This window comes from Tinamus guttatus, unplaced genomic scaffold, assembly GCF_059628265.1.
Source record: "Tinamus guttatus ecotype Peru unplaced genomic scaffold, ASM5962826v1 Tinamus_guttatus_pri_ptg000580l, whole genome shotgun sequence".
Taxonomy (NCBI): domain Eukaryota; kingdom Metazoa; phylum Chordata; class Aves; order Tinamiformes; family Tinamidae; genus Tinamus; species Tinamus guttatus.
This window is the reverse complement of record NW_028289114.1, coordinates 717,428-733,913: the sequence shown is the minus strand read 5'-3', so window position 1 is coordinate 733,913 and position 16,486 is coordinate 717,428. Positions and strand designations below refer to the sequence as shown.

General features: G+C 72.0%; 1 protein-coding gene across 1 annotated transcript in view; it reads left to right on the top strand.

Moving 5' to 3' along the window:
- Nucleotides 1-16,486, top strand: part of COL7A1 (collagen type VII alpha 1 chain) — a 29,130-nt gene that overhangs the window by 1,484 nt on the left and 11,160 nt on the right. Inside the window, exons 3-70 of the mRNA XM_088534634.1 lie at nt 413-523; nt 764-944; nt 1,027-1,189; nt 1,264-1,357; nt 1,438-1,596; nt 1,671-1,834; nt 1,902-2,031; nt 2,136-2,255; nt 2,822-2,971; nt 3,679-3,798; nt 3,877-4,023; nt 4,191-4,307; nt 4,390-4,539; nt 4,624-4,752; nt 4,819-4,965; nt 5,046-5,171; nt 5,329-5,472; nt 5,558-5,683; nt 5,752-5,898; nt 5,984-6,112; nt 6,188-6,334; nt 6,416-6,535; nt 6,606-6,752; nt 6,823-6,965; nt 7,039-7,165; nt 7,241-7,384; nt 7,454-7,617; nt 7,697-7,732; nt 7,816-7,842; nt 7,947-7,991; nt 8,205-8,294; nt 8,430-8,501; nt 8,845-8,880; nt 8,960-9,013; nt 9,143-9,202; nt 9,284-9,397; nt 9,650-9,676; nt 9,836-9,889; nt 9,993-10,055; nt 10,233-10,292; nt 10,463-10,498; nt 10,700-10,744; nt 10,907-10,942; nt 11,053-11,097; nt 11,233-11,268; nt 11,351-11,386; nt 11,509-11,541; nt 11,723-11,794; nt 11,880-11,939; nt 12,031-12,066; nt 12,279-12,359; nt 12,560-12,595; nt 12,685-12,729; nt 12,807-12,878; nt 13,136-13,180; nt 13,303-13,329; nt 13,407-13,448; nt 14,021-14,101; nt 14,216-14,251; nt 14,339-14,374; nt 14,453-14,533; nt 14,684-14,719; nt 14,992-15,063; nt 15,219-15,263; nt 15,454-15,489; nt 15,635-15,670; nt 16,043-16,147; nt 16,301-16,336. Coding sequence (XP_088390760.1) covers nt 413-523; nt 764-944; nt 1,027-1,189; nt 1,264-1,357; nt 1,438-1,596; nt 1,671-1,834; nt 1,902-2,031; nt 2,136-2,255; nt 2,822-2,971; nt 3,679-3,798; nt 3,877-4,023; nt 4,191-4,307; nt 4,390-4,539; nt 4,624-4,752; nt 4,819-4,965; nt 5,046-5,171; nt 5,329-5,472; nt 5,558-5,683; nt 5,752-5,898; nt 5,984-6,112; nt 6,188-6,334; nt 6,416-6,535; nt 6,606-6,752; nt 6,823-6,965; nt 7,039-7,165; nt 7,241-7,384; nt 7,454-7,617; nt 7,697-7,732; nt 7,816-7,842; nt 7,947-7,991; nt 8,205-8,294; nt 8,430-8,501; nt 8,845-8,880; nt 8,960-9,013; nt 9,143-9,202; nt 9,284-9,397; nt 9,650-9,676; nt 9,836-9,889; nt 9,993-10,055; nt 10,233-10,292; nt 10,463-10,498; nt 10,700-10,744; nt 10,907-10,942; nt 11,053-11,097; nt 11,233-11,268; nt 11,351-11,386; nt 11,509-11,541; nt 11,723-11,794; nt 11,880-11,939; nt 12,031-12,066; nt 12,279-12,359; nt 12,560-12,595; nt 12,685-12,729; nt 12,807-12,878; nt 13,136-13,180; nt 13,303-13,329; nt 13,407-13,448; nt 14,021-14,101; nt 14,216-14,251; nt 14,339-14,374; nt 14,453-14,533; nt 14,684-14,719; nt 14,992-15,063; nt 15,219-15,263; nt 15,454-15,489; nt 15,635-15,670; nt 16,043-16,147; nt 16,301-16,336 — 5,867 coding nt within the window. The remainder of the gene's footprint in view (nt 1-412; nt 524-763; nt 945-1,026; nt 1,190-1,263; nt 1,358-1,437; nt 1,597-1,670; nt 1,835-1,901; nt 2,032-2,135; nt 2,256-2,821; nt 2,972-3,678; nt 3,799-3,876; nt 4,024-4,190; nt 4,308-4,389; nt 4,540-4,623; nt 4,753-4,818; nt 4,966-5,045; nt 5,172-5,328; nt 5,473-5,557; nt 5,684-5,751; nt 5,899-5,983; nt 6,113-6,187; nt 6,335-6,415; nt 6,536-6,605; nt 6,753-6,822; nt 6,966-7,038; nt 7,166-7,240; nt 7,385-7,453; nt 7,618-7,696; nt 7,733-7,815; nt 7,843-7,946; nt 7,992-8,204; nt 8,295-8,429; nt 8,502-8,844; nt 8,881-8,959; nt 9,014-9,142; nt 9,203-9,283; nt 9,398-9,649; nt 9,677-9,835; nt 9,890-9,992; nt 10,056-10,232; nt 10,293-10,462; nt 10,499-10,699; nt 10,745-10,906; nt 10,943-11,052; nt 11,098-11,232; nt 11,269-11,350; nt 11,387-11,508; nt 11,542-11,722; nt 11,795-11,879; nt 11,940-12,030; nt 12,067-12,278; nt 12,360-12,559; nt 12,596-12,684; nt 12,730-12,806; nt 12,879-13,135; nt 13,181-13,302; nt 13,330-13,406; nt 13,449-14,020; nt 14,102-14,215; nt 14,252-14,338; nt 14,375-14,452; nt 14,534-14,683; nt 14,720-14,991; nt 15,064-15,218; nt 15,264-15,453; nt 15,490-15,634; nt 15,671-16,042; nt 16,148-16,300; nt 16,337-16,486) is intronic.

Here is a 16,486-nt window from a genome sequence, read left to right as displayed (position 1 = left end):
CGGTGCCCGCGGCGCCCGCGAGGAGCTCGCCCTGGCGCGCGGGCAGCCGCAGAGCAGCCTGGGGCCGTTCGCCCGCAGCTCCCTCTTGCCCGGCTCCCCGCCGCCCTCATGGGGACACGTCCCCCTTCCCGGGGACCAGGCCCTGCGTGGGGGGTCCCACACGTGACGCTTGTCCCTGGGTGGCAGCCGGTCCCGCGGCCGGGGGCAGGAGGAGGAGCTGGGCCGGGCGGGATGCGCGGCTGAGCCCCGGGGCCGCGCGGGCCCGAGCGCGGAGGCGGCGGCGCTGGAGCGGGGCCAGGGGCGGCACGCGCGGCGTGTGCGCGTCCCCGCGCTCTGCCACCCTGCCCGGCCTCGCTGCCGGGGAGGCTGCTCCTCGATGCGCCCCGTGGCCGGCACCGTCTGGAGGCCGCAGGTCTCCCTGCCGCCCCGCAGGCCCCCACGATGAGCGGCCGCGTCCTGCTCCTCGCTGTGCTCCACGTGCTCCTGGGGTCCCTGGCCGCTGCCGTGCAGAAGAGGAGTCAAGGTGGGTGCCGAGGCCCCTGATGTCCCCTCTGCGGGCTCAGGGCACTGTGATGCCCCCGCTGTAGGTGTCATGAGTTTGTCCCGTCAGCTGCTCTCATGCCAGCGGGGCTAAAGTGCCACCCGGAGGCTGAGGTGCAGCGGGGTGGTGGCGAGGAGCGGTGCTGCTTGCCCTGTGTCCTGGAGCTGTCCCCGGGGACGGTGTCCTGGGTCAGGAGCCCTGAGCGCGCTCGCCGCCCCGCAGAGACCTGCGTGGACGTGTACGCGGCCGACATCGCCTTCCTGGTGGACGGCTCCTCCAGCATCGGCAGGAACAACTTCCGCATCGTGCGCGCCTTCATGGAGGACCTGGTGCGGCCCTTCGTGCACGTGGTGGGCGAGCGCGCCGTGCGCTTCGCCGCGGCGCAGTACAGCGACGAGCCGCGGTGAGCGCGCCGAGGGGCCGGGCCGCGCGGGACGGGGCCGCCGGCGCTGCCGCCGCGTGACGCGGTGCCCCCCGTGCCGCAGGGTGGAGTTCACCTTCTCCCAGCACGCCAACGGCACGGCCGTCAGGAGGGCCATCCAGCAGCTCAGCTACAAGGGCGGCAACACGCGCACCGGCGCCGGCCTCCGCTACGTCGCCGACACCTTCTTTGGACCGGCGCAGCAGCAGCGGCCCGGGGTGCCCAAGGCAGGCGGGGGCCGGGGCTGGCGGCGGCGGGGACGCACGGGGCTGTTTCTCAGCGCTCCCGCCCGGCCCCGCAGATCTGCATCCTCATCACGGACGGCAAGTCGCAGGACGACGCGGAGCAGCCGGCGGCGCGGCTCAAGGGCCAGGGCATCAAGGTCTTCGCCGTGGGTGAGCAGCGGAGCGCCGGGCACCCCGGGGCTGCGCCGGGGCCCATGGCCTTGCTCTGAGCGGCCGCTCGTCCCCCGCAGGCATCAAGAACGCCGACCGCGGGGAGCTGCTGCGCGTGGCCTCAACACCCACCGACGCCTTCTTCTTCTACGTCAATGACTTCAAGATCCTGGGCTCCCTGGTGCCGCTGATGGTGCGCCGCGTGTGCACCGCAGCCGGGGGCACCCTGCGCCCCGCGGGTAAGCTGCTGCCGCCGGCCCCGGGCTCGCCGCTGCGTCCCCGCTGTGCCCGACGTCCCGCTGCTCCCTTGCAGGCGAAGCGTGGCACGCCGGCCCCGCCGACCTGCAGTTCGTGGAGCGCGGCCCCGACGTGCTGCGCATCCGCTGGACGGCGGCCAGCGGCCCCGTCACCGGCTACACGGTGCAGCACGTGCCGCTCACGGGCCTGGGGCAGCCGCTCGCAGCGGAGCGGCAGGAGGTGAGCGCCGTCCCGCCGCCCCGCGGGGACCGCCCGGGTGGCCCAGGGTGACGCTGCCCCCGCGCAGGTGAGCCTGGGCCCCCGGGAGACGAGCGCCGCTCTGCGGGGGCTGCGCGCGGGCACCGAGTACCTGGTCACCGTCATCGCCCAGTACGCCAACAGCATCGGCGAGTCCGTGTCGGGCCGCGCGCGCACCCGTGAGTGGCACCGCGTGCCCTGCCTGCGGCGGGGCCGGGAAGGGGAGGCTGGCGGGCGCTCGGAGCGGCGCGCGCTGCCCGACGCGCTCCCCGTGCGTCCCTAGAGAGCGGCGCGGGCGTGCGGGAGCTGCGCGTGGCGGAGACCGGAGCCACCTTCCTGCGGCTGGGCTGGCAGCCCGGCCCCGAGCCGCCGCAGGGCTACGTGCTCAGCTACCTGGCGCAAGGTGAGGGCCGAGCCGGGCAGGGAGCACTGGCTGGGTCTGCATGTGCATGCAGTGGTGTGTGCTGCAGGGAGGTGCATGCAGGGACTGCGTGTGTGCGTGTGCATGCGTGTGCAGCCGCGCGATGCGCCTGCTCCAGGTGCGCTCGGCACGTGCGGGGCTGTGCGTCGCACCGGCACAGCGCGGCTGTGCATGCGCACACCAGGACGGTTTGCTGCGCGGCTGGGAGCGCCCTCACCCCAGGGCTTGGCGTGGGTGTTTGGGTGCGCGCTCCACCGGAGGGCTCGGCACGTGGGTGCACGTGCAGGCACCGTTGTGCACGGCCTTCCAGCACGCACGCGTGTCCCCGTCATGGGCCGCAGTGCGCGGAGGGAGCCAGGGCAGACCCCCTTGCTGGCTGCACCCCTGGATGCGCTGCCGCACCTGGCGGGCGCTCCCTGGCCCGGGGCGCTGCGGGTGCCCGTGCCCTGGCGGCCGTCCCGGGCTCTCCCCGCCCGCTGGCACCGCCTGGCATTCCCGCGGCCCCCTTCCCTGCGGAGCCCCGCGCGGATCCCTCCGCGTCCCGGCAGGAGCGGCGCAGGCGGAGGAGAAGAGCCTGGGCTCCAGCGCGCTCTCGGCCACCCTCGCCAACCTGCGCCCCGACACCGAGTACGTGGTGACGCTGCGGCCCCGCTACGCCCAGCAGCCCGCGGCCCCGGCCACCGTCACCGCCCGCACACGTAAGCACCGCGCGTGCCGCGAGCACAGGGCACCCCTCTGATGCCGGGACCCGTTGCCGCACCGGGGCAGCGCGTGTCTCCCGCGGGCACGGCGTGCTGGAGCCGTGGCACACCGGGATGCTCGCGGGGCACGTGGGGCTCGGGGCACGCGCGCAGCTTGCAGCCGCCTGGGCGTTTCCGTAAGTGCCGCTCCAAACAGCAGCAGGGTCGTGCCAAGGAATGTAGGTGCGTTTGGGTGCTGGTTTTTTTTTTTTTTTCCTCTTAACGAGGTCCTTGGCTCTTGAGGAAGGCAGCGCGGTTTCCGCAATGGAAGGGTATTTCTAGAGCGGTTAAAAACACTGCTGGGAAGCGCCTGCTGGGGAGGTTTGGGGAAACTCCTTTGGCCACCCGACGCCCTGGCAAGCTGATTTCTCCAGCTTCCCCGACCAGCCTTAACCTGCGCGCAGCACTTAAAGCACTAAAGGCAGCGGTTGTGGTTCCAGCAAAACGCCTTTGCTGGGAGTGGGGCTGCTTGGAAGGAAACACTCTGGGTTTTATTTGGTGACCTGCAGGCAGTGGGTGCACCCTTTGCTCCCCAGCAAAGGCACTTTGCACTTTTCCAAGCGGAGGCTCCTCCGGTGCCTCCGGCCTCGCCATGCGGGGCCGGGGCCGCTCTGTGGGGCTGGTTTGCGGGGCCGCGTGGTGCCAGGGCTGCGTGTCGCCCGCAGAGCGCCCGGAGGCCGTGCAGCGCCTGGCCGCGCACAACGTCTCGGCACACTCCATGCTGCTGACCTGGGCGCCCGTGCGCGGCGCCTCCGGATACCGCCTCTCCTGGGCCCCCGTGGCAGGTAGGCGCGAGCCCGGCGTCGCCAGCGCCACCGCGGGCCGGCGCGCGCACTGAGGGGCTGCCGCGTGGGCTCCCGCAGGCCAGGACGTGCACAGGGTGGAGCTGGACGCCGGCCGCACGTCCCACGCGCTCGGGGGGCTGCAGCCCAGCACCGACTACGTGGTGACCGTGGCCCCGCTCTACGGGCGCCTGGAGGGACCCGCGGCCTCGGTGAAGCGCAGGACAGGTGGGTGCCCGCCCGGGGTGGCCGACGCGGCGCTGGGGAGGCTATTGGGGGAAGGCAGGGGGTCCCCACATTAGCTTGGCACAGCGGGGATCCCCAGCACCCTGGCGGGGGACAGGGCCTGGTGCTGCGGGGCCGGCTGCCCACGGTCCCTCCGGTCCCTTCAGCAGAGGCCGGCGTGGAGCAGACCCTGAGGACCAACATCCTGGGCCCCACGTCCATCGAGGTGCTCTGGACGGCGGTCCGTGAGGCCCGCGGCTACCGCCTCGAATGGAAGAGAGCCACAGGTGGGAAGAGCACATCGGAGACACCGCCGGAGGCGGCCCGGGACCCGCCGGGGCAGCCCGGGCTGATGATGCCTCCCCGTAGGCCCCGAGCCCCCCAGGACCGTGTCCCTGCCCAGCAGCATCAGCACCTACCAGCTGACGGGGCTGCAGCCGGGCACCGAGTACCGCATCACCCTCTACACGCTCTACGACGGCGGTGAGGTGGCCACCCCTGTCACCACCTTCCAGACGGGTGAGCGGCCCCCGCGCGTGCAGAGGGGACCCCCTGGGCCTCGTGTCCCGCATTGGGGGACTCAGCCCCACACTATGCCTCCAGGCGCGGAGGTGCCGCTGGGCACCGTCTCCAACCTGCGGATCATCGAGGAGAGCGGACGGAAGGTCCGGCTGGGCTGGAGCGGCGTCCCGGGCGCCACCGAGTACAAAGTGACCGTGCGCAACACGCAGGGTGAGCGCGGGGGCCGCGGCGGGGGCCGGGGCGGCGCGGGCGCTGCTGACCCCTGTGTCCCCGCAGACGGCACGGAGAGGACGAGGCGGGTGCCCGGCGCGCAGACACTGCTGGAGCTGGGCGACCTGCGGGAGGGCGTCACCTACGTGGTGCGCGTGTCGGCGCTGGCGGGCGGGCGCGAGGGCAGCGCCGCCGCGCTCAGCCTGCGCCTCCGTAAGTCGGGCGCGGGCAGCCCAGCGCCCCCGGGCTCTGCCCAGGGACAAGGGGCCCCGCGGTGACATGTGGCACCGCAGGGTCCCCCGCGCTGGGCAGCGTGTCCGAGCTGCAGGTGACGGAGGCCGGGCCTGGCCAGCTGCGCGTGACATGGAGGGGAGCGCCGGGCGCCGCGGGCTACCGGCTCACGTGGCGAGGCGGTGACGGTGAGTGCGGCAAGGGCCTTCCCTCCATCCTTCCCTCCATCCTTCCCTCCATCCTTCCCTCCATCCTTCCCTCCATCCTTCCCTCCATCCTTCCCTCCATCCTTCCCTCCATCCTTCCCTCCATCCATCCCTCCATCCATCCGCCCGTCTCTCCTAGGGCCGGAGCAATCCCGCCTGCTGCCCGCTGAGCCCCCCGCCTTCACCATCGAGGGGCTGCGCCCCGGCACCCTCTACGTGGTCGGCGTCTCCGCCGTGGCCGAGGGCCGGGAGGGCAGCGCCGTCACCGCCACGGGCCGCACGGGTGAGGCAGGGCCCGGGGGTGGCCGTGGCCGTGTGACAGTGGCACTGCCAGCCCCCGCTGACGCCCCCGTCCCGGCGCTCCGCAGCGCCCGAGCAGGTGGGGACGGTGTCGCGGCTGGAGGTGCTGCCGTCCGGGAGCGACGTGGCCCGTGTCACCTGGGCCGGCGTGCCGGGAGCCACCGCGTACCGCGTGGTGTGGAGCCGGCGCGACGGTGGGTGCCGAGCAGGGCCGGGGGACGGCCGGACGCGGCGCGGGGCTGACGCGTCTCCCTCCTGGCAGGGGGCTCGGAGAGCAGCCGGCTGGTTCCCGGCGACACCGACTCCTTCGACATCCCCGGGCTGCAGGGAGGCGCCTCCTACACCGTGAAGGTCACGGCGCTCGTGGGCAACCGCGAGGGCAAGCCCGTCTCCATCGTCGTCACCACGCGTGGGTGCCGTGCCTGGGGTGTGCGTCCCCCCACTGCTAGCGCTGGCATCGCCCCTGCCCCTCACGTCCCCCCTCTCCCCAGCAGCGGAGGCGACGCCAGTGTCCCCCGTGAGCGACTTCCAGGTGACGGAGGCGTCGGAGAGCCGCCTGCGCCTGGCCTGGGCGCCGCTGCCCGGCAGCACCGGCTGCCGCCTGACGTGGCGCCCGGCGGAGGGTGAGTGACGCTGCCGCCGCCGCCACCGCACGTCCCCGCGGCCCGGCCGCCCCTCACGTCCCCGTCCCCGCGCAGGCGGCCCCCAGCGCAGCCAGCAGCTCCCGGCCTCGGCCCGCGGCTACGACGTGGCGGGGCTGGAGCCCGGCCGGCGCTACCATGTCACCATCACCTGCCTGGCGGGCGGCCGCGAGAGCCAGCCCGTCACCCTCACCGCCGTCACCGGTAAGGGCCCGTGCCCGGGACACCGCGGGGCAGAGTGGGACCAGGGCACCCCGAGGACCTCCCTGCTCTGCTCCTCCGCAGCCACCGCGGGCCGTGTCACCGGGCTGCGGGTGACCGAGGTGGGGAGGGACTCGGTGACACTCGCCTGGACACCCGTCCCCGGCGCCTCTGGGTACATCCTGTCCTGGAGGCTCCCTGGAGGTAAAGGCGAGGGGGCCGCGAGGGTGGCGGGGAGCCCGCGCCGTGGCCCTCACTCTGCGCTCGGCGGCAGGCGGTGGCGACGCGCGGCACACGCTGCCCGGCGCTGCCAGCTCGCACCGCGTGCGCGGGCTGCGCCTGGGCCGGCGCTACACCTTCACCCTCCGCCCGCTCGTCGGGAGCACGCCGGGGCCCGAGGCCTCCGTCAGCGAGCGCACAGGTAGCGCGCGGGGCGCGCGGCGGCGCCGGGCTCGGCCTCTCCTCCCGCGCTCACGCCTGTCGCGGCGCAGTCTGCAGGGACGCGCGCGGCGACATCGTCTTCCTGGTGCACGGCACGCGGGACAGCGCGCCCGGCGCCGACGCCGACGCCGTCCGCGCGCTGCTCGCCAGCACCGTGTCGGCCCTGGGCCGCCTGGGCCCCGACGGCACCCAGGTAGGGCGGCGCGGGCGCGCGTTGGCGCGGGGTCACCCGGCGCGCAGCCGTGCCCACGGGCCCCCCGCCGCAGGTGGGCCTGGCCGTGTACAGCTACCGCAGCCTGCCCTGGATCCTGCTGAACCGCTCCAGCGAGCTGGGCTCCGTGCTGGAGCAGATCCGCGCCCTGCGCTACGAGGAGCCCAGCGGCAACGCCATCGGTGAGCGCGGGGTCCGACCGAGCGAGCGCGGTCCGACCGAGCGCCCCCGTCACCCCGTTACGTTGTCCTTGCCAGGGGCTGCCCTCAGCTTTGCCGGGCGGTACCTGCTGAGCCCCGGCGCGGGCCGCCGGCCCGGCGTGCCGGCCGTGCTGGTGCTGCTGGCAGACGGCCCCTCCGGGGACGACGCCATCGCCGCCGCCAGGGACGTCAAGGCGGCGGGTGAGGAGGGCGAGCGGGGACGGCGGCTGGCGCTGGGACCTGCTCCGTGCTGAGGGTGGCCCTGCGCAGGGGTCCGGGTGCTGGCGGTGGCCATGGAGGGCGCGGACCGGGAGCAGCTGCGCCGCGTCGTCAGCGGCGAGGACGCGCGGAACGTCCTGCACGGCGGCCGCGCGCTGGCCGAGCTGGAGGACGAGCTCAGCGACGAGCTCTGCACCATCATCTCCACGGGCCGGGTAAGGGCCGGCGCGCGAGGGGCCGGGCGCGGGGCCGCCCCGTGTGGGTCGCCCCGCTCCCATGGCCTTGTCCCCGCAGCCGGAGCCGGAGCCGTGCGCGGTGCAGTGCCCGCGGGTGAGTAGCCAGCGGCCTGGCGGGGTTGGGGGTGCCGGTGCCCCAGGAGGCAGCTCGCCAGCCCCTTCTGCACCCCTTTGCAGGGTGAGAAGGGGGACCCCGGCCAGACGGTGAGTGTTTTGGTGTCCCCTTCCCTGCTGGTGGCTCTGGGTACCTGTGTCCCGCAGCCCCTGCTCATGTCAGTGTGTGCTAACCGCTCCCTCTGTCGCTGTAGGGATCACAAGGACGTGTGGGGCCACCAGGTCCTCCTGGAGAGCCGGTAATGTCCTGCATGGGGACACATGGGGGACGATGGGGATACGAGCCCTGTAGGGTCAGCTCCCTGCAAGGACCAGTGTCCCCTGGGGTCCCATGTCCTGCTGGTGGGAGGGCCAGGCCAGGGGACCGTGCAGCCCTCAGCCTGCCCTTGCTGCTGGGGTGGAGGGGGTTTTCCGTGTGTCACCACCTGCCACCAAACCTGTGTCTGCTCCAGGGCCGCCACGGGCTGCCTGGTCCTCCGGGACCCGTGGGGCCACCGGGCACCCCAGGACAGATCATCGAGCGGCCAAGCAAGGGGGACAGGGTGAGTGCTGGGGTCACCGGGGAGGTCCCCTGGCACAGGGACCTGCTCCTCCACCCTGCCCAGGATGGAGGAGTCACCCTGGGGGAGCCCCATGCCCGCTGCTGGGGCTCCCCTGTGACCCTCCCCTCTCCACAGGGATTCCCAGGAGCTGACGGGGTGCCAGGAAGCCCCGGGCGCCCCGGGACCGCCGGGGCCCCTGGGCAGCCGGTGAGTGCGAGTGCCCCCCAGCTTTGCTCGCTGCACAGCCCCGCTCCAGCCCCGCGTGGCCCCCATCGAGGGGCTCTTTGCTCCCCCAACCTCCCCTACCTGCTCCCTCAGTCCAGCTCTGCTCCCTTCCCTGCTCCAGGGGCTCTCCGTAGCCCACAGGGTTATTGCGGCTGCCCCAGACCCAGAGTGCTGGGCTCATCCCCCCATGCTGGCCTGGAGCCTCTAGACCCCTCCTGTCTTGTCGCTGCTCCCCGCGCCGGCACGGACGCAGCCGGGCGCTGGCACGTGCAGGACCCCCTCGTGCACGCAGGGCACATGCTCACCCCACGCCTGTGTTTTGCAGGGCAATCCGGGCATCCCTGGCCCCCGAGGGGATCCCGTAAGTACGGTCCACGCTCCCCTGGCCTTTGCACTCCCCACATCACCCGTCCTCTCTCCATCACCGTTTCGTTTTGCAGGGCCCGCGGGGGCCAACAGGACTCTCTGGCCTGAAGGGGGAGAAGGGCGAGCCGGTAGGTGATGGGCCATGGGCTGCCCTGGGTGCTCCTTGCACCTCCCAGCTTGGCCTGGCATGTGGCACAGGGACGTGCCCGGGGACCCAGCAGGGCCTGCAAGTTCAGCATCTCCTCCCTCTTGTCCAGGGCGATCCCAGGGTGGTTGTGGGCGGCGAGCAGGGACGGAAAGGGGAGCCAGGCGCACCGGTACGTACAGGGCGGCGATGCCAGGGTGGCGGCTGGACCCTCCGCCGCGTCCTGAGCTCACGGAGCGTCTCTCGCCCCCAGGGCAGCCCCGGCCTGCCCGGAAGCCCCGGCCTCCGCGGACCGTTTGGAGACCCGGGCCCTCCTGGGCCAGCAGGGCCCGTGGGCCCCCCCGGCCCCCCAGGAGAGCCGGTGAAGGTGGGTCCCCCGCGCGCGGTGGCCCCCTGCTCGCCGTGCCGAAGCGCATGGGTGTCCCCTGTGTGTGTCACTGGCCAGCCGTGCCCGTCACTCGTGTACACACGGAGCTGTCCCCAGGGCTGTGCGCTGTGCGGCTGCCCTCGTGCCACCGGCGATGGCTTCAGCGCTGCGTGACCCTCCTGTTGGAACAGGGGAGAGAGGGGCACGGGGAGAACCCGGCCTGGCCCTCAGCCAGGTTCTTCCTTCTTGCAGGGGGAGAAGGGTGACCGTGGAGAGAGGGTAAGTGGCTCTGTGCGCATTTGGAATGGGGGACGCTCCACAACACCCACGTCCTGTGAATGCCTGAGGACCCCACAGCCGCCCCAGGGGAGGGCTGAGCCACATGGACAGCTCTCAGAGGACCAGGCAGGATAGTAGAGCTGCCTCTTGTCTCTATAGGGCCCCCCCGGCCTGGTCGATGGGGCAGCGCCCCAAGGGGAGCCTGGCAGCCCGGTGAGTCCAGCCGTGGGGCCGGTGGGAAGGGGACGGGGCGCTGCGGGCAGCCGCGCGTGCCCAGGGGCTGAGCCGGGCCCCTCACCAAGCCGCTCTCCTGCAGGGGCTGCCTGGGGACCCCGGGCCCCGGGGCCCTGCCGGACCCCCTGGGCCAAAGGGAGACAAGGTAAGAGGGTGGCGGGGGTGGCTGGGGCATTGCCCTCGTCCCCCTGCCCCATGCCAGGCTCAGTCCTGTCCCCCGGGGGGATCGGTGCCCTGTGTGGGACTTGGTTCCCCCTAGCTCTGCATGGGGGCCGTGTGTCCTCCTGGCATGAGCGCAGCTCTCAGCTCTCCATCTCCCCAGGGTGACGGCGAGGAGGGTTTCCCAGGGCCGCCCGGACGCCCCGGGGACCCGGGGGATCGGGTGAGTTTTCCAAGACGAGGTGAGAGTGGCTGGGACCGGGACGCTCAGCGAGGGACGGCAGGATCGCTCCCTCTGCAGCCAGCCTGGGGGTTTTCCTGCTCAGCCACCCCCAAAATGCACCGGTGGATGGCAGGGATGTGACAAGGGACGTGTTCTTTGCTCCTTTCTAGGGCCCTCGGGGACCACCAGGGGAGCACGGGAGGAAGGTGAGTACCAGGAGCAGCCAAAATGAAGCTTCAATCAGTGAGGCAGGTGCCAGGGGCCTCCCGTGCATCACGGCCGGGCAGTGCCCTATGGGGAGAGCAGAGGGGCTGGGCACTGTGCCGGGACCCACGGCGGCCACCTGAACTGTCCCCCCATGCACGAGGGTCCTGCCAGCCTCTGACCTGTCCTTCCTCTCGTGCCAGGGAGAGCGCGGGGCGCCGGGGGAGCTGGGAGAGACGGGCGAGAAGGTGAGGCAGCGCCGAGGGGCACCGTGCCCCACGGATGGCGCCTGCGGGTCCCCGTGGGCCTGCAGGGACAGGGGAGCCAGGCCACGGGCACCGCTCCCCTCCGCTCCCCTCCGCTCCGCGATGCCCCTCCGCTCCGCTCCGAAACACCCCTCTGCTCCGCAGGGAGACCGCGGCGCGCCCGGCCCCGAGGGCGAGAAGGTAGGTGGCCGGGGCGGGGGGCAGCCGCCTTCCCTCGTCATCTCCAGGACCAGCCGTCCCTGTGTGGCGAGGTGGCACCTCTGAGCCTTCCTCTCCCCTTCCTCTTGCAGGGTGACACAGGGTCCCCGGGGCGCCCGGGGCTCCCAGGCAGAGAGGTGAGTGTGGCCATCGGTGATGCCAATTCCAGCCCTGTAGGACGTGCTGGCCCCTTGGAGAGGTGTCCTGGGGAGGGTGCCCGTGCGGGGCCGGCACCGCCGCTCTCTGAGGGGTCTCTCTTCTCTCCGTGACAGGGAGCCCCAGGACCAACCGGCCCACGAGGAGAGAAGGTGAGGAGGAAGAGGAGGGTCTGGCCGGGCTGCTGGGGGCTGCCAGGGAAGGGGCTGCTGCTGATGCCCATCTCTCCCACAGGGTGACCCAGGAGCGCGTGGAGAGCCTGGCAAGCCGGTAAGCGATGCCCGCCTGGGGCGGGGGTGTCCCTGGGGGTAGGTGCCACCTTGGGGCGCGTGGGGACACTGTCCCCAGGCAGGGAGCTGCGCACAGCGCCGTGTCCTCCCTGCTTCCCCCAGGCCTCCAGCGTGGCCGGCGCCAAAGGAGAGAAGGTAACTGCGGCCGCGGAGGGCGAGGGGGTGCCGGGCGCTGCAGGGACACTGCGCCTGGGCAGTTCCCGCAGGCTGCAATGTGAGGGCTGGTGCTGCCCAGCCACCCGCTGTCCCCTGGGCAGAAGGGCAGTGTTGGCAGCGGGGATTCGGGGAGCTGACGGGGCCCTTTCATCTGCTGCAGGGTGACAGCGGCTTTCCGGGCCCAGAGGGCCCCCCCGGCCCGAGGGGCAGCGCGGGAGATAAAGGAGCCCCCGTGAGTATTGCCCGGGGCTGGCGGTGGGCACGGCCTGCGCTGCCCGCGGCCCCTCCAGCTCCAACCTGCGTCTCCTTGTGCCCAGGGCGCCCCTGGCCTCGGCATCCCCGGCCCCGCCGGCCCCAAGGGCGAGCAGGGCGAGCGCGTAAGTGTGGGCGAGCGCATGGGGCGCGGGGGCACTGGCTGGCACCCCTGTGCCCCGTCCCCGATAACCATCCTCCTCCTCCGACCCCCAGGGTGTTGTCGGCCTCACTGGCAGGAGTGGCCCGAAGGTAACGTTGCTCCTCCGTCCGCCTGTCCTTCCCAGAAAGGGCTGTCCCCTCCGGCCTGTGCTGCGGGCGAGGGAGAGGACGGGCCGTGCGGAGCCTCCTCTCCCCGCAGCAGCCGCCGTGTGGGGCACGTTTGTCCTTCTATCACCGGCGCTGGTGCCCCCATGGCTGCCCGACTGCTGCCCTGACTCGCTGCTCCCTTCCCCTTCTCCTAGGGTGACCCGGGGGAGCCTGGTGAGAAGGGCGAGCCGGGGCGAGCAGGCGCCCCGGGGCAGACCGGCCCGCGCGGCAAGGAGGTAGCGTGGCCCGACCGTAAAAACCATCGCCAGCCGTTCCCCGTGAACGGGCACTGCTGCTGCGGAGCCCCGGGAGGGGGAATGTCCCTGCGAGGACACCGGGATGCTCAGCGGGCAGCAGCGCTTGGGGAGCGGAGGGGACACCAGTGACTCGGGGTTTTCTTTCCTTGCTGGCCCGAACCCGCTGATCTGCGCTGCAGGGAGAGCGTGGAGAGAAGGGCGATGAAGGCGCTCCGGTAAGTGAGGACCCGCCAGGGCGCTGCCTCGTGCCCCTGCTCCGCGTCCCCCGGGTCCTCTGGCCGTGCTCATCTCCTTTCTCCCACAGGGTGAAGCTGGCTTGCCGGGCAAACCCGGGGACAGGGGCCCCCGGGTAAGTGCTGGGGGCGCGTGCGAAGGTCGGGTGGCCTCAGGGCTGGCTCACACTAATGCACGTGCCCCACGGCTCAGGGCCTCCCTGGATACCGCGGCCCTCCGGGGGAGAAGGGTGACCCAGGGGACCCAGGTCCTGAAGGCAGAAACGTGAGTACCAGCTCTCCAAGCCTCTGGCACCCGCTGCCCTATGGGCATCGCCACGAGCACCCTCTGTCCCGTGCATGTCACCACCCTGGGGTCACCCACCATCTCATGGGCTTCATTGTCCTATGGGCATCACCATGCATGGGCACCTACTGTTGCACGGGCACCATGACCCCGTGGGCATCACCCCTCCAAGGGCACCCACCATCCGTGGGTCCCTCAACCTCTCCTGCCCTCACCCCATCCCTTCTGTCCCACAGGGCAGTCCCGGAGCACAAGGCAGCAAGGGCGACCGTGGGGAGCCGGTGAGTGCCGCGTGGCTGGGACGGACATGGGGCCGCCTGCCTGTCCCCTCATTACCCGGCCCTGTCCTCTTTGGGGCTGCACCCGGGTCCTGCTAACCCTCTTCTCTCTCCCTGTGCCACAGGGGCCGCCTGGACCGCCGGGACGAACCGTAAGCTCTGCCCCGGCTGCCGCCTCCCTGCCGGTGCCCAGCACCATGGGGTCTCATGGCCGCTCTCTGCCTCGCAGGTAGACGGGGGGCTCGGAGGAGCAGGAGAGAAGGGCGAGAAGGTAACGGGCAGCCCCGGGAGGGAGGAGCGGGTCCCCTGCAACCGTGGTGGCAGAGTGGCCCCTGCGGTGCCCTCCCCTGGCTCTGGTAGCCCAGAGGGTCCCCGGTGTGCACTGTTTCCCACCTGAAATAGCCCCTGCCTCGCGGAGCTGATGCGCAGCCTGGCTTTGCAGAGGGATGGAGCGCTAGGGAGGAGAGCCCCGTTGCAAGACCTTGGAGTCGCGGGGCGGTTTTGGCCACAGCCTGTGCTCTGTGGGGTGCTGGCGGGTGTCACGGTCCTGGGCCACGGCTGGTGCTTGGCTGCCCCTTGCTCAGCCCTGCTGCTTTTCCTCTTGGACGTCTTCACATGCTCCGGGCTCTCTGGGTTGCAGTTCTGTGACAATCGGGGAGTCCAGGAGCATCTATTTCCCCGCCTGGCTCTCGTTATTCTCCTGCACTTAACCCATGTGCTGTAAAGGAGAGGTGCTTGGCGCGAGGCTCCCTTGGTGCCAGGCTTGTGGCCAGGTGCTCACAAGGGCAACCCGTTCCCCTGCTGTTGGCGATACCCTCTGAACGCGCTGCCTTTCCGTGGCAGGGGGACGCCGGGGACCCCGGCGAGGACGGTGCCAAGGGCGCCAGGGGCGAAGCTGGCTCCCCTGGCCTGCCCGGAGAGAGGGTAGGTGTCCGTGTGCCGGTGCAGGAGGTGACGGGGTAGGTGACACCCTGCGGCAGAGCCGCTCCGGGCTCCCTTCCCCGCGTGCCAGCCTGAGCACGGCCCTTTCTCCTGCAGGGCATCGAGGGCCCCCGAGGCCCCCCGGGCGCACGGGTGAGTCCCCTCTTCCCTGTGGGCAGCCTGTGCCCTGCTCTGTCCCTGCTCAAGGGCAGCTCTCTTGATCACTTCTGTGCCCCACAGGGTGACCCTGGGGACCGAGGCCTGCCAGGAGAGAAGGTAAAGGGGACTTGGGGGCTGCCCCAGTGCACCCTGTCCCTCCCCATACGCTGCGGCCCTCACTGCTGTCTCTTGCAGGGTGACCGTGGCCCACCGGGGCTGGATGGCCGCAATGGGCTGGAAGGCAAACAGGGGCCACCGGGTCCTGCTGGGCAGAGGGTGAGCTGGGGATGGGGGTCCCACGGCGCCGGTGGCACCGGCACCCCCGATACGCTGCACAGGGACCTGCTGCCCTCTGCCTCTCGCAGGGTGGCCCTTGGGGATGAGTGTCCATGCCCGTGTCTGCCCTTACGTCCTTCTTCTCTACAGGGTGACGTCGGGAAGCAGGGGGACCCCGGCCGGGATGTAAGTACCCCCGGGCGTACAGGTTGGTGTGATCCTCCTGCCCGGATGTGCAGCGTGGGTGGGTGGCCAAGCGTCCTGCCTCCATCCCCTGCACTGCTCCGTCTGGGGCAGGATGCCGGGAACATCCAGGGCAGGATGCTGGGAACATCGCTCACCTTGGGCAGTGGGGGCTGCAGTCCCCGGGTACCTTCTCCCAGGGGCTGTCCCTGTTCCATGCCCTGCCACTGGGTATCCCAGCCGGGCGCTGCCTCTCCCGTCTCCTCTCCCTGCAGGGGCTGCCCGGGCTGCGTGGGGAGCAGGGCCTGCCGGGCCCCATCGGCCCCCCGGGACCCCCGGGCCTCCCCGTAAGTAGCCGCCGCTCCAGGCACGGGGGCTGCGTCCTGCTCCATCCCCGCTCAGAGGCGGCTCCGTGTCCCCGGCTGACTCCGAGCTGCGGCCCCAGGGCCCCGGCTGCCGGTGCCGGCACCGGGCTGCTCCCTCGGTAACGCTCTCCTCCCAGGGCAAAGCCGGCGACGACGGCAAACCCGGCCTCAATGGCAAGAACGTGAGTAGGGCCCAGGGGATGGGGACCCGCAACCCCCGACGAGTCCCCAGCCCTGGGCACGGGCAGTGCACGGTGACGAGCTCGCTGCGCTCGGAGCCTGCGGCACCGGCCCCGTCCCGTCCCGTATGGCGCTGCTGGGATGCTCCCGGGATGCTGGGAGATGGGCGCTGACTCGGGGCTGCCTTTCCAGGGGGAAGACGGCACGCCGGGAGAAGATGGGAGGAAGGTAGGGAGCAGAGCCCAGCTGCTGGGCGTCGTGGCACCTTCTGGGCCAGGGTCTTGCTTGGAGCAGCTGCTCGCCTGGGAGCACCTCCCGGCGCCAAGCTGATGGGAAAAGCACCCATTTAACTCCTCCTTTTTCTCCTGATTAGGGAGAAAAAGGTGATGCTGGAGCCCCTGGCAGAGATGTGAGTACTTTGGTGGAGAAGCGTGGTCTCCTCCACGCTCTGCTTCACCTTCCACGCCAGCATCCCCGGCCCTCGCCATGGCTTGGCTGCCCCCAGACTTGCGTTAAGGAGCGTTGGGCTGGAGGCAGGACGTGGACTTGTGGCACCCTCAGCTCATTGCCTGCAGCGTGCGTAGTCCTCAGCCACCCGCTGCGGCCCAGAAGAGGGACTGTCACATCCCAGGGGCAGGAGGGGAGCCCCTGGCCCTGCCTTGCTGATGCTGCTGCTCCCGGGGCCGCGCGGTCCCTGCGTCACGGGCAGCGCGAGCTGAGGAGTGCAGGCTCCCCGCCGGTGGCACTGGCCGCCTGCAGTGACACCGGTACCTCTCGGCAGGGCCGCAGCGGCGCCAAGGGCGAGCAGGGGGACAGCGGCGCGCCAGGCCCCCCCGGCGCCCCCGGCCTCCCTGGCGTCCCCGGGCAGCTTGGACCCCCCGGCCAGGTGCGTAGTCCTGGATTCCTGGTTCTGCCCAGCACCGAGCCCAGGGGTCCGGGCTCCCGCTGGGCAAGCAGAGCCCTGCGAAGGAGCCCTGCCCCACAGCTACCTTTGGGCACTGCCCTGGCTGTCCCCTCACGTCCCCGCTGCATCTTGCAGGGCTCGCCAGGCCTCCCCGGCGTTGCTGGACCAAAGGTGGGTGATTCCCAGCCTGCCCCTGGGCCCTGCAGCGTGAGGAGGTCCCCGTGCAGGGGGGAGCCTCTCCCCACATGGGTCCCTCTCCGCGCTGGGCCCTCACCTGGGTGCTGGGCAGCCTGGCCCTGCGGCCCCTCATGCCCATGCTGT